Genomic DNA, 15626 nt, shown 5'->3' on the forward strand with positions numbered 1-15626 from the left:
TCGCACCAACAGTGGTCTCTTTCTCACCAAGCTTCTTGCTGATGGTCTTGTAGCCCATTCCAGCCTTGTGCAGGTCTACAATCTTGTCCCTGACGTCCTTTGATAGCTCTTTGGTCTTGCCCATGGTGGTCGAGAGATTTGAACGGAAGAAACTGATTCTGTTACAGGTGTCTTTTATACAGGGACAGGACTAATTTGTGTGCCTCATGGGCACATAACCGGTCTGTGGGGGTCAGAATTCTTGCTGGTTGGTAGGGGATCAAATAATTATTTCCCTTAATTAAATACAAATTAATTTATAACTTTTATTTAATGTTTTTTTTCTGGATTTTTTGTTGATATTCTGTCTCTCTCTGTTAAAATAAACCTTCCATAAAAATTATAGACTGTTGAAGTCTTTGTAAGGGGGTAAACTTACAAAATCAGCAGGGGATCAAATACTTATTTCCCCCACTGTATATACAGTGGAACCTTGACATACGAGTGACCCAACTTACGAATTTTCCGAGATACGAGCCGTCGCTTGGTCAATTTTTTGCTTTGTGATACGAGCCGAGATCTGAGTTACGAGCGAGCGAGCGTACGCCACCCGCCACTAGGTAACCCAGCGAGCGTTCACTTCATGTGGTTATCTTGCCGTGCAAGCATCTCTGTTATATCGCATTTTGTTTATTTTGGAAAATGTCTTCGTTTATTGAAAAGAAACACCCAGAAAAAGCTGTGTAACGACATGTGTGTGTGAAATTTGTTGAGGGGGGCCCAATTTTTTTTGCACTGGGGCCCATGAGCTCCTAGTCACGCCACTGCACCCCGCTCTCCCGCATGGTCAAGATTCAACTTAGAAAAAAGTGTCAACTTGTCAAGTGATACAAGACAAGTGATATTTGGATGCATTTCCATGCAGTAAATTAATCGCAATCAGAATGTCAGTATAAGTGACTCAAGTGACTCAACTGACCCAAGTGAACCGGATCACATTACTGAGCGACTCAGATTAACCCGAGTCCATAAAACGAACCGAATCTACCACCACACTTTTTAGTAGACAAGTATGCAGTTTCACTCTTCCTAAGCCACGCCCACTTGGAAGACTGCATATATTCCAGGGGGTGTTTATTTTCAAGGTGTATATAAAAACAGCCTGATACTAATTTTAGCTTTATTTACAGTTAAGTTTTTAAAGTGAGGTATTTGAACTTGAAAATAACAGCTGTTAAAGGCTGCGGAAAAAGGTAATAACGCACTCTTATTTTCTGCAACATTTAACTAACCCCTCTGTAAAAAAGTGAAGTAACCGCTTGTGTATTGAAACAAAAGCGCTCGCTCAGTTATCACGACTGACGAACTTCGACATATAAACCTGTCGCGAGGGAGAGAGGATGAGCAGAGGATTGTTCGGTTCTTTTGGAACTATCGTAAAGCGTTCAAAAAGGTGCGAAAACTTATGTAAGTAATTAAATATATTACAGAAACATGTTAAAGTCATGTTTAAATGCATTTATTCAAGTCGAAGTTGTTCGGTTAATGTGGTGGCTTTGTAACTAGCTAACTAGTTAGCATGAAAAATTGTACTTGTGAAGCGGTCAGACATTAGCATGTAGCTTATAGACTTATTATAACATGTATGGAGTCTAATAATCCTTTAGATATGAAAAAGTTACTGTACTGTAACTACTCCTACTCCTGTTACTGTAGGTTGAGACTGGAGAGATGCAGTAAGGACATAGTGTCCCACACATAAACTTTATCACCGAGCTGTGTATTCATTTACATTTATATTTTCAGCATTTAGCAGACGCTTTTATCCAAAGCGACTTACAGTATACAGTCTAAGCAACTGTACAACAGTGGCAACCTGGCAGTGGTGGGGCTTGAACCGGCAACCTTCTGATTACTAGTCCAGTACCTTAACCACTAGACTACAGCTGCCCTATATACTTTAGGCTTATGCACAACTGTATTCATTATTTTAAAGTAAAAAAAAAAAGTGTAAAAGAATACCACTGTAATATGGTTTCTGTGTTCTCTAACACAAAAACATGCTTATGTTTTAGTATAAGTGCTGATTTAATCAATATAATATAAATCTCAATAAGTAAAGTGTTTTATATGGGTATAAAACTCATATTTCGAATGCATTTAACAACAAATAATAAGATTTTGCTAACAAATCCATGCAGTTAAACAGATTGCTTTAAAGCCTAAAACCCAGCTCAGTCTTATGTCAACTAAATGAAACTTCTTTATGATGTACTTGTGAGAAAAATGAGGAAGCTGAGAGAAGAGTGTGATTTTATTAACACAGGGACACGCCCTATAAACACATTGTTATTAAAAGTTGCACTTCATCTGTTTTGTTACTACAGTGTGTACTTTTTAAATCTGAGTTTATAAAATGTTCCTAAATCCATTAAAATAAGATGGGTAATAATTTAGCATGAAAGTCAAATTATGGACTGACTTTCACTATGCAAATATTATAGAGGTCTTTATGATAATCATATTTGCAAAAAATATTTTACTTTCAGAGAAAATAGTTTACATAATTTCACCATGGATTGGCGCCCATTAATCCCTGGGAAACTGGAACCACCATGACCCTGACCAGAATAAAAAATTATACAGCTTATAGCTAGTTATGAGTGATATTTATTGTTTGTTTGTTTGTTTATTAGGATTTTAACATCATGTTTTAAACCTTGGTTACGTTTATGACAGGAACGGTAGTTACTCATTACACAAGATTCATCAGTTCACAAGGTTATATCGAAACACAGTCTTGGACAATTTAGTGTCTCCAATTCGCCTCACTTGCATGTCTTTGGACTGTGGGAGGAAACCCATGCGGACACGGAGAAATCCAGATAGAAAGGCCCTGGACCTCCCCACCTAGGGATTGAAGTGCTACCCACTTAGCCACTGTGCCGCCAACAATAAAATGTCAATATCTCAATGTGGTTTTATACAACTGTGCTTGTTTTTGACTTTACAGATTAAAGAGAGCAACAGTGTGATGGACATCAACATGAACATTGACTGTTTATCACAGACTTCCCTTGTCTTCCTGACCTTCCTGCAGCAAAGCCCATGTGTCAACAATGAACTTCAGAGAGAGGTGGATTATTTAAACCATAAGATAAAACTGCATGGTCTTGGGCTTGACTCTGACATAGAAACTGATGGTCTACTGGAAACAGATGGACACTCGATTAACAGAAGTCTACTGCTGGACTTTGCTCCTCAAGCCGAGTATGCATTACCAGGTATGTTCAGTGCATTTACAACTGACCGAATTCCCTTAGATAGATTTCTGTTTACTATGATTAATGCTAGATAGTATAGTAGAACATCCAAAAGCTCTGATTTTACTGGGCTTAAACTCCTCTGAGACAAATTGAAAACAATGCAGTTTTGCAATCTATGATTGCTGAGTAGGGCTGTCGCGCTAACCACAATTTTGAAATATCGCGGTATAGACCAGCCAACCGCAGGGCATGCCAAGCAACCGCATCACCGCGATATTCACGTTTTTCCTTTCTTCCTTGTCTTTTTTTTTTTTTTTTTGCTGGGTCCATTTTGTTTTATACGCTTACATTCGGGCGTAATAAATGTTAAATGAAATCATAATGAAAATGAGCTAAGAGCGTCATTTTCCCGCAACCTGTTCTCATGCGTTGCTGCTGAGTGTCAGAGTTTGTGTTTTAAAATGTAAACAATGGCAACAGGAATTATAGGCAAGTTTATTAATGATTAAATTGAGTTCACACTCAATAAATACTTGTAATTTGGACTATATTCAAACAGCCTTGGTGAACTAAAACACTTAATGACGGTTATTATGGCATTGCAGCCTGCAAATATTCTCTTGCTGGCTTGCTGGAATGATTTAAATGTATTTTTTCGTTGAATAAAAATGTATTGAAACGAATAATAACTTAAAATGTAGTATATATTATGTTAATTATTCCTACTAAATAGATAGTTAATAGTGGCGCGATAACCAGGCTAGATTTGCTCTGCTCTGTGTATTACTGCAACATCGGTAACGTCGGAAACATCACTCCCCCACTCAGATCCTCTCTAAACCACATCAGGTGAACATGTTGGTTCTTCTAGCGCGCATGATAATGCAGGTTTAAGGTCTTACAGACTTTATTCTTTATTCTTTTTTTTTTTTTTTTTTTTTACCATATTTTGATTAGTTTAGCGTTTTTAGCCTAAACACTTTTTTTTTCGTTTCACAGTGTATATCTAGCCTAGGCTAGAAGCTTAATTTAAACCTTTTTTTAACAGAGAAAAGACGCGCATCCCTGCTCTGTTCTGTATTTAACAATAAACACGCATTTCATTGGTCTTAAAGCTGTCTCATCTTTGTCATTATAAAGCAATAATATACCGAATCATAGCCTAACAATAAAGCTTGTTTATATAGCTCTAAAATCCAGATCAATTAAGTAATTTTCAAAAACAAAAAAAAATGGCGATATTACCGCATACCGCAATATTGACACGGGCTGAATATCGCAAGGGGAAATTCTTTCACCGCGACAGCCCTATTGCTGAGTTCTGTAGAAAAAGAAGCATCATGTTAGTTACTCATACATCTGTGAAAGCAACTTTAATTCTTAGGAAATATATGCCAAACATCTTTTGTCATTTTTACAAAAGCCACCGTTCGGTTTAGCAAGGCAATTCCAGACCACATTCTGTAAATGTGTGGCACATTATTAGGCACGATATACAACAGAGAGTCCAGACTGTTGAGCAACTAAAGTGTTATATCAAGAAGAAAATTAGGAAAAAACATTCTGGCTGCGTCCGGAATCGCATACTTCCATACTCAATAGTACGTGAGAGCGGTTAGTATGTCCGAATACATAGTATACACAAAAAGGTACGCGAGAAGTACCCGGATGATGTACTTCTTGGGCAGCTATGTTTGAGTATGCAAGCAATGCACACTTGTGGTCTGCTAATGTATCCCATAATGCAACTGGAGCTGCGTAGGCGTTCAAAGCGGAATAAGAAACAATAGTGGAAAACGGAGAGTTTACAAGTGTAAGTAAGATAAATAAAATAAAAATGTTAAAGACGAATAAATAACAAAAAGACAATAAATATCTAAAATTTTGGCGAGTGGGGTTTGTTATGTGTCTGTAACTATGGTGATATTACGTCATCACTTAACGTTGGTAAGATGGCGGATGTAGTATGTAGCGGTGTTGTGTGCATACTGCAAACTTCTGTGCTGAAAGTATGTACTTCTTTACCGGCCGAGTAGTGCATACTTCCTCCAATCTAGTACGTACTCTGTAAGTATGCGATTCCGGACGCAGCTGGAGTGTCCTCAGCTCACTAACAATTACAAACTGGTTTTTAAGTAGGGATGTAACGATGCACCACAAGACTTAAAAATCGGTGAACATGTGCCACAATTCAAATCGGTTATTCATTTAAGATCAATCGATATTCACTTTAAACAGCAGAGGGCACCGGCGCTATTCACCTTGCCTGGTTGACGAGCCAGATTTATTTATGTGAGGATACTTTCTTTATTTGTATTTATTTATTTATATAATGTTGGATTTTTTTTTTTAATTTCATTTTTTTTTTTTTTTTACTCTATAAGCATTATTTGGCAAAGTTTGTACCTACCTCAGAAATAAAAGGGCATTCATTATTTAGATAAATAAAAGATAAGCACAAATACAGTATTTTATTTATTTATTTATTTTTTAAAGAGAATTAATAAAAGGAAACTTTGTCATCATTTGTCTTCAATTTCATGTTTTTTTTTGTTTAAAAAAATCGTATCGTGAACCCAGTATCGTGAATCGTATCGTGGGTAGAGTGTATCATTACATCCCTATAATTGAACCTTGCATTTGCAACACATTCTGTAGGAATGTTTATATATCTAAGAAAACGTGACTAATGAGGACATTTAAATTTTTGGCATTTAGCAGACACTTTTTTTTTTTTTTAATCCAAAGCGACTTACAGTATACAGTCTAAACAATTGACGGTTAAGGGCCTTGCTCAAGGGCCCAACAGTGGCAACCTGGCAGTGGTGGGGTTTGAACCAGCAACATTATGCTTACAAGTCCAGTTCTTTAACCACTAGGCTACAACTGCCCTTGGGCATGGAATTTTAATAGTTATCATACTCATCTCGGTTAACTTAAATATAACAGGTTTAGTAATTCAATAGACCACTGAAGTCGTGCGTCATTCTGTAGTCCTTGTTATGCCCATATTTGGAGACCCAGGTCTAAGTCAGATTTCCTACAGGAAAAATGAATGGGGTTTTCAAAAAATCGGCTCTGTGCTAAATAAACATGTTCAGAACCCTATACGTTTTGTCCTATGTAAATTTTTTTCTCCTGTACATCACTGGATCCTCTGAATTACGAGGTTTTTAAAGGATCATAACACTAATAATGCTACACGAAAGCTAATGCTACTACGCATTAATTAGACGTCACTGAACTACACCAACCGAATTGACGGAAAGAGCAGCCCGCTTTTGTTGAGTACAACCAAAGGCGTAACACCCGACCATCCTTGCTTTCTACTTTAATGTAGCTAGCTACTAAAAATATAAAGTAAAACTTGTGAATATCACCCCACTGTTACACTGGTGGATCGCGCTGCTTCGTGCAGTTATTTAAGAGGCTTATAAAAGAAAAAAAGAAAAAATTAAGAGGCTTCCAGTCTAGTGACGTCAATTCAGTGCGCAGTAGCATTAGCTTACATGTAGCAATATTCATAGTTTGACTCTTTAACGACTTCGTAATTCAGAGGATCCAGTGATAATAGACAGAAGAATCTCCATAAAACAAAACGTAACAGCTCTGGAACATTTTTTATGGCTACAGGATGCGAGAGGCAATTTTCGAAATCTCCATTCATTTTTCCCATTCAAAATTTCTCTTAGACCCGGATTACCAAATATGGGCATAACAACATGGCGTGGACTACAATATGACGACACAACTTCAGTGGTCTATTATAATTGTGATTAATTACATTTGTGTAATAATAAGAGAGCTATTTTTGATTCAACTGTACTGTATGTTTTATTAGTAGGAATGCAAACACAATTGGTGCATGCACATTAAGAGTGGGTGAGGGCAAGTCTCAATTTAGCTGTGTCTAATCACTTCCGCTAATTTTTGACAGATGAGGTATTGTACAATGCACTGTTGTTATTGTACAATTTATTTGACGTTTTTTAACCCGACAGAATTAAACTATGACTTATGTATGTTTATTGATTTAATTGACTAAATGTTAACATTTTTAGTTGTTATAGAACTGAATAACAAATGAATGTTACTGTTGTGTGTTACTCCCGAAGAAGCACAAGCAGTGAGCGAGGTGGCTGCTGAACTTGTCAGAATTGCAGATGATTTTAATGACAGCATTGTATCTCAAGCTGCAGAGCGTCTGAACAAGAAGCTCAGAAACGCTTCTAAGCTGGTGAGTTCAACCTGCGTAGGCTTCCTTTCCTCATTTCATTAGGTGTATGTGTTCATGGTTACTAAAATTAACTACAATTTAAACAGCACATACAAGTTTTATTTTATTGTGTAACGTTTGACCACGGCTTTACCCTGGTCAGGGTTGCGGTGGGTCTGGTCTCCCTGGAAAAACTAAGAGCAATACAGTAACACACCACGGACTGGATATGGCAAATCATGTCTGTATGTAGACGCCTGACTGGCCAATAGCAGTGCTGGCGATTCGAAACCAGGATCCCAGCAGTAGTGGACAGGTATAATTTACTGCTGTGTCACCCAAATACTAAAGGACATGCAATTCCTCCTATTGTCACAGTCTGATTTCTTGCAGTTAGTGCTGGACAATAATTCAATATCGATATATGTCGCGATAGAAAATGTTTCAATAACGGTGATATGATTTTTAAACAAATTCGATCGATATGCATACGTCAGTGCGTGATGACGTACGCCACAGGCACGAAGCCAGTGCTCAGCGTTACCGCTCTGATTACACTACGCTACCTACAACACGGTGGATATTAGCGGCAAAATGAGTTCAACAGCTGTGAGTGAACGAGCATCCACAGTCAGGGCCGGAGCCAGGGGGTGGCCAACCCCCCACCCCCCCACCGCTTTGCCGGTGTTACTTTTTTGCGGAAGCATTTTTGCTCGCAGGTGTTCCCACAGGGACGCAATTCAACAGCGCACCTCAAGCAAGTGGTTCTCCACCAAAACAGTGCAGTAATACACTCAACATAAATGTCAACCACCAATACAATTACAGAAGAAGTAGTACTACTGAGTACTAATACTACTTAGTAGTTGTGGCGCGCTACGAGTAAAGGCACTAACGGGCTCTGCTCGTTCCAGTGTTGCCAGATTGGGCGATTTTCCTCTAAATTGGGCGTTGTTGTTTTTTTTTTAAAAACAATTTAATAGCATTTAAATAACACTTCTATTTAAAAGAAAATATTCAGTTTTAAGAAGCCCCAGCATTGTAGAAGGCTATTAAAAGTAAAGTCAATTTTCAATGCTGATTTGGCTTAATAGTGTTGGTCAGTCTGTATCGTATTCTTGAAAGAAAATTAAAATTAGTTTTTCATTCATTCACGCTAGCATGTTCTGGGGTTCAGATGAGTCTCCTCAGTACACACAAGTTTGCAGTCAAATGATTAAGTATTGCAAAGGAATATCTTTGAAATTCTTCCTCGTAATGTTAAGGTTATAGGCTATATTTTAGTTTTTTACTTGTCAGGGATAAAAAATAAAAAACTTATTATGCTAGGCTTGATGTAATTCTACATGGCACTCACTGCCTGTATAGGTAAATGAGTGAGTGACCAAAACACTACTAGATCCACAGCAACTTGCCACATAAAAAAATAAGGTATCAGACAGTTTCTGTGCCACCCCTGTGAGCAATGGTCTTAGTCTGGCCACTCCTATGAAAATTGTCTGGCTCCGCCACTGTCCACAGTTGAAAAAGAAGCAGATGAAATAGCTGATAAGAGATGAAGGACTAATTCAGTGGTGTATTCAGCTTGTATTTCTTGCCAGAAACCAGAAAAGAGGTTTGCAGGTACAGCCATCCAATTTGGTGTTCTTGGCAGTTTTTCTGACATTTGTGTTATGCATATCGATATCGGAATTATATCGTATCGACCGAAATTAGGAGTTATATCGTGATATAAATTTTAGCCATATCGTCCAGCCCTACTTGCAGTATTTCAACTGGGGTGTTTATGTACACACTCACGGACATTTGGTAGCCAGTGACACGTTAAGCCAATGATTTGAGAAAAAATGTTATGAGAGACTGATATGCCTAGCAAAGCAGTAATGACTTTCAAAGCTGCCCCCAAAATGAACAATTCAGTGGGAAAAAAAAAGAAGCCAAACACAAAAAGCTGCTGTTAATGTTTGGGGTTCTTGTTTTTGTGCTAAGCTGCATTTTACACAGTTTTTACTGCATTTTATAATAAGCTGGCACTGACCAGCTGAAACCTAGCCCTCTATGTGGTGTGCCGCCCAACACAAATCCTACCGCTAACGGCTTGTCGGGCGCATACACAGACAGTGATTGGCTGGTCCGAAAAAGGGAGGCTGTAGGGATTCCGCGTAACTGCTCCAACCTCTGTTGGCTGACTAATGGCATCTGCACATAGAGGGGGGATAATAGGGATCAGTGCATGACTCCCCATATGAACCCACCTCATGCAGGTGAAAAGAAGCGGTCAGCTACTGCACACGTGTCAGAGGGGGCGTGTGTTAGTTAGGGCCCTTCTCTGTCAGGAATGGAGGTGTGCAGCAGTAGAGGCAAGAATACAAATCGAACTATAGAATAATGCTGTAACATATTTTGACAATGCAGCATGGGGTCAGCATTAGTCAGCTCTGTGGGTAGCACTGTTGACTTACAACAAAAAGGTCCTGGGTTTGATTCCTAGGTGGAGTGGTCAGGGTCCTTTCTGTTTGGAGTTTGCACGTTCTCCCTGTGTCTGTGTGGGTTTCCTCCGGGAGCTCCGATTTCCTCCCACAGTCCAAAGACATGCAAGTGAGCTGAATTGGAAATGCAAAATTACCTGTGATGGTGTTCGACATTGAATCTGAACTGATGAACCTTGTGTAAAAAATGATTAACTGTCCTGTCATGAATGTAACCAAAGTGTGTAAAACATGATGTTAAAATCCTAATAAATAAACAATGCAGCATGCCTGTACTTACTTCTGGGGCATTGTGCTTTGCAGAGCTGGTTGGACTACTTGTCAGAAGGTGTCGACAGCGTACTGACTGAAGTACAAGGTGGGCACAATGACAGGATCGTAATGGCAGTCACTTTCTCCCTGGTAAAGGCGGTGTGTGAGCGGACACCTCGTTATCTTTGTGACCTCTGCAACGTCTTGATGCGGTACAACTTCCGAAAATCTCGGTGATTCTCTCCCGTTTCCGTCTTCAAGTTTCCGTATCTGTCAAACGTTTGTGTCTTAAAGGGAAAATAATCTGTTATGCTTGTGCTGTTCATTTTGAATGATATTCAAATAAAGTAGGAACCCTAGTGAATTGGTACTGCAGTTGGGATTCAGGTTCGAGTAACTGCTGTTACGTTTGACCTGGATAAAGTTTCTGAGAGGATGTTACCATCTGCTCATGTTTAAAATGTTTACGGATTACTCATAGGTCTTAATATAGACTGTGTGTTTGTTTTTGTCTCTGTAGAGTAGTTGCAGTGCATTTTCATTGTGCGTTAGTGTCAAATATGAAATGATAATCCCCCCCAATCTAGTCGTGTCCAGTTACCCTGATTGCGTCCTCTATACTGATTCGACCCTTCAGCGTTGACTGAGGACGCCTCTCAACTGACATACGCCCCCTCCGGCACGTACAGTCAATACAGACTGCATTTTTCACCTGCACGAGTCGAGTTCATACACTTGACGGGCACTGTGTACGGAGGGCCACACCCCCATCAGCATTATTCCTCAGCCCTGTGCAGGTGCCACAGTTGCACCTGTTATGAGGACCTATGATTTGACTTTCTTACCCTCTAACCCTGAACAACAGCCAATCGTTGTTCATGCTGCCGCCCAGCCCAGTCGGAAAGACAGAGCTGAGATTCGATACGATGTATCCGAAACCCCAACTCTGGTGCGCTAGCATACTTTACCGCTGCGCCACCTGAGCGGCTGAAATGATCATCCTTAAAGTAGACTGAAAGTAAATAATTGTCTGTTTAAAGCTGTCTGATCTGAACTTGCATTGCACTGAATGTGTTCCAAAAAAGATTTTTTTTTTTTTACATACAATCTAATTGTAACTTTCAGTTGTTGTTTCTAAAATAAACACAAAATGGACAAAACTACTGTGATTTTTTTTTTTTTTTTTTTTACATTTAAATTTCCAGCATTTAGCAGATGCTTTTATCCAAAGCGACTTACAATTCTGACTGAATGGTGTCGTCCTGGATAACCAGCTGACCTTCTCTTCTCATGTAGCCAACATGACAAGTTCGTGCCGGTTCCTCCTCCTACAACATCAGGAAGATTCGACCATTTCTCTCCACGGAAGCTACTCAGATTCTTGTGCGGTCACTTGTAATCTCACGGTTGCACAACTGCAACTTCCCTCCTGGCAGGTGCTCCCACGTCCACTATTAAACCCTTGTACTGCCAGTCTGGTTTTGAACCAACCTAAACACTGCCACATCGCCCCATTGCTGCGTTCTCTTCACTGGCTTTCTGTAGCTGCCCGCGTTCAATTTAAAACACTGATGCTCGCCTACAAAGCCAAAAATGGACCAGCCTCAAGCTACTTTCGTGGTCTAATCAAACCCCGCTCTGTACCACGCAACCTCCGAGCCACTAGTCTCACTTGACTTGATCCTCCACCCAGGACTCAAGGAAGACGAGCATCAAGGCTCTTCTCTGTACTGGCACCCAAGTGGTGGAACGAGCTTCCCCTGTCTGTTGCTGTTGAGTCTCTTGCTGTCTTCAAAAAAACGATTAAAAACCTTCATCACCTCTTTACTAAGCACTTAAGCTGACTTGTACTTACTTACTAACGCTCTTATTTATTTATTGCAAAAAAACAAACACCTCTGGTTCTAACAGGTTTTAGCAGATTTGTGTTCTTGGACTGTTCTTTACTTAAACTAGAGTAAGGTAATGTTCACTATGGAAGCACTTCTGTAGGTCGCTCTGGATAAGAGCGTCTGCTAAATGCCGAAAATGTAAATGAAAACAGTTTGAGCAATTGAGGGTTAAGGGCCTTGCTTAGGCTCATAACCTGGCAGTAGTGAGGCCTGAACATGCAACCTTCTGATTTCTAGTCCAGTACCTCAGCCGCTGAGCTACTGCTGTCCCGCTTACCAATTTGAGGTTAGCACAACCCAGACTTCATATTAGAACCTAAATACTCTGCTTGTTTTAATTACTCTGAATTCAAATAATTGTTTCATTTTCATGTTTCATTTACTATGGCTTTAACCTAGTCAAGATCAAAGTGGGTCCGGTTTTCCATCGCAGGGCCTAAGCCACCCCCCTTTCAGTTGTGCTATAGACCAGTGGTCCCCAACCACTGGGCCGTGGATCCATGGATCATTTATTATGGGGCTGCACCTAAAGAATAAATATTTAGAGATCGCTACATCAGGGTCCGTGTACCTTTGGTCATTCGTTTTTCACTTCAAATCATAAAGTTGAAAAACAAAAAAAACAGGTCGTTTTTCGTTTCAAAAACCAATATTGGAAAACGGGACGTTACTCGTTTTTTGTTTCAAGATCAAAAATCAAATAACAAACAGGCAGAAATTGGAAAACGGCTCGTATTTTAATTTTCCGAAATCAACCCGGAAATGAACACACAAGCGTGTGCATGCGCTGACATGCACGTATGTACTTAATATATAGAGAGTGTAAATCAAGCACTAGTGTTGAAAAAGTAATAATAGCGTAACGACGTGTCCTCTGTTGTTCTGAATTTTGTGTGCATGTATTTGCTCTATGTGCAAAAAAACAAACAATATGGGGAAGCGATTTTCGTACTGGACGTTGTACACCGCCGTGGTCATGTTAGTTTATACTGGATGATCGTCTGATGCTCGAAACTCGTTTATTCATTGATCTTGTATTATAGTATTTCTTGTTCTCGGCCAATAAACATCCAAAACTTAATAGAATTGCACGAACTAACTCTGCAGTAAACAAGGAGCAAACAACAATTAAATATATTTCAAAAATATTTTTTAGTTAAAGCTATTTCTTAAAAGTGCATGAAGCAGAACGCTGGTTTAAATGCATTAAATGTTGTAATAGTTACACAGTGACGTGTACGATTATGCCTGTATTACAGAATTAAGTTCTTTACAGTAAAAAAAAATATTAATGTAAATGTTAATGTTGTGACGACGGTGATGTAAAATAATGTCAAATAATTCAAAGTCCAAACATTTGAGTGGGGGTTTAACGAGAACGCTACTTTTAATGTCACACAAGCTCAGTGCAAAACAACATAAGCACAGCCGGAGACGATCATTTCTGATATCTTCCCTACACACTTGCTCCCTATGCCGTAGCATAGTACACTTAACATTCTTAAAGGGCCAGACAATATATTTGTAATTTACATTACACGACGGGTGAGATGTGCTTTTTTTATTTTTTATTTATTATTATTATTTTTTTTAAATAGTGAATTACAAGGGCAGGGAAAAACTACGGCAGACACAAAAGTCAGAACAGAGGACGCGGCGTAACATTATTACTTTATGCTCTGTCTTCTCAACATTTGTGCTTGATTTACACTCTCTATATATTAAGTAAATACGTGCATGGCAGCGCGTGCACACGCTTGTGTGTTTATTTCTGGTAAAATTTATAAAAAATTTTGATTTCGGTTTTTCAGTTTCTGCCTGTTTGTTATTTGATTTTTGATCTTGAAACGTCCCGTTTTCCCATTTTTCAACTTTGGGATTTAAAGTGAAAAACGAATGACCAAAGGTACACGGACCCATCAGCAATGAAAACTACTTTTTTACTACTTTTTTTTCCCAATCACCACTAGGTGGGAGCAGCGTCTTGTTGCAGTGAAAGCAAGCTCATTTGTGAGTAGGATCGTTTATTCTATTTTAAATCCTCCCACCCCAGCCGGTCCGTGAAATAATATCTTATGTGAAACCGGTCCGGGGTGCAAAAAAGGTTGGGGACCGCTGCTATAGACCAATTGTAACAGGTACAATTGGCTGTGCCTGGGGAAGGAAGGGTCAAGGGGTTTCCTTACTTTTTCCTGGCTGATTAAGACAGCTGCACAAGTGGTGGATGAACACATACAGCTCTCAGGCAGGTAGAAAAGAAGCGACCGATGACTACAAGTAGTGTCTGAGGGAAAAGTGCTGGTAGCAGCTCTCCTCAGCCAGGGCAGGGGTGGTGCCAGTAACAAAGGAAGTGCAACTAAAAATTGCAAAGACTAGATTGAACCAAAGAGAAAACTTGCATCTGTAATTTTTCTTTTTATTGTGCATTAATGTTCCCTCCATTGAATTCAGTCAGAGAAAAAATCCTAAAGACCAAAATTACACTTGATTACTTTTAGTACTAATTAGAAAATTATTTCGTTTATATACACTGATCAGCCATAACATTAAAACCACCTCCTTGTTTCTACACTCACTGTCCATTTTATCAGCTCCACTTATAGAAGCACTTTGTAGTTATGCAATTACTGTAGAACTACTGTAGACTGTCCCAGGACCACCACGGAGCAGGTATTATTTGGGTGGTGGATCATTCTCAGCGCTGCAGTGATACTGACATGGTGGTGGTGTGTTAGTGTGTGTTGTGCTGGTATGAGTGGATCAGACACAGCAGCGCTCATGGAGTTTTTAAACACCTCACTGTCACTGCTGGACTGAGAATAGTCCACCAACCAAAAATATATCTAGCCAACAGCACCCCGTGGGCAGCGTCCTGTGACCTCTGATGAAGGTCTAGAAGATGACCAACTCAAACAGCAGCAATAGATGAGCGATCGTCTCTGACTTTACATCTACAAGGTGGACCAACTAGGTAGAAGTGTCTAATAGAGTGGACAGTGAGTGGACTCAGTATTTAAAAACTCCAGCAGCATTGCTGTATCTTAAACACTCATACCAGCACAACACACACTAACACACCAACACCATGTCATTGTCACTGCAGTGCTTGAGAATGATCCACCACCTAAATAATACCTGCTCTGTGGTGGTCCTGTGGGGGTCCTGACCATTGTAGAACAAAGTGAAAGCAGGCTAAATGTTTCTGCCCCTGGACCCCATGAAAGTTCATACCATGTCTATTTTGTATTGGTTGGCATTTGTGTGTCTTGTGCTAAGTAATGAAACGGAGGTTCACATTTGGGTTCTTGATATATTTGGGCAAATGTGACTGACTCTTGATTAGCAGATGATATCATGTGATAACCCTATAATAACTTGTTAATTTACATTAGAGGTATTATTACATAATCAATTACTACCTAGAAAACGTAGATACTGTATGCTTAAGGGAATTTTTAGAAGTAGTCATATTCCAAGAATACTGCTACAATAGAATGTTACTGGATGGGTACATGTTGTACATCAGAGGTGG

At 39.4% G+C, this 15626-nt stretch overlaps 1 protein-coding gene across 3 annotated transcripts; it reads left to right on the plus strand.

The window, feature by feature from the left end:
- The first annotated feature begins 1167 nt into the window (after window positions 1-1167).
- On the plus strand, window positions 1168-11362 carry bida (BH3 interacting domain death agonist). Of its 3 annotated transcripts, none has more exons than XM_063004628.1 (4): window positions 1168-1232; window positions 2993-3263; window positions 7361-7482; window positions 10254-11362. In XM_063004628.1, the coding sequence occupies exons 2-4, from the start codon at window positions 3014-3016 to the stop codon at window positions 10437-10439; spliced, it is 558 nt and encodes a 185-aa protein (XP_062860698.1). In that variant the 5' UTR covers window positions 1168-1232; window positions 2993-3013; the 3' UTR covers window positions 10440-11362. The 3 variants fall into 3 exon arrangements, with proteins under 3 accessions (XP_062860698.1, XP_062860696.1, XP_062860697.1); XM_063004626.1 differs by lacking the exon at window positions 1168-1232 and adding an exon at window positions 1262-1446; XM_063004627.1 differs by lacking the exon at window positions 1168-1232 and adding an exon at window positions 1262-1432.
- Window positions 11363-15626: the final 4264 nt, after the last annotated feature.

Source organism: Trichomycterus rosablanca, chromosome 11, assembly GCF_030014385.1.
Source record: "Trichomycterus rosablanca isolate fTriRos1 chromosome 11, fTriRos1.hap1, whole genome shotgun sequence".
Lineage (NCBI taxonomy): Eukaryota > Metazoa > Chordata > Actinopteri > Siluriformes > Trichomycteridae > Trichomycterus > Trichomycterus rosablanca.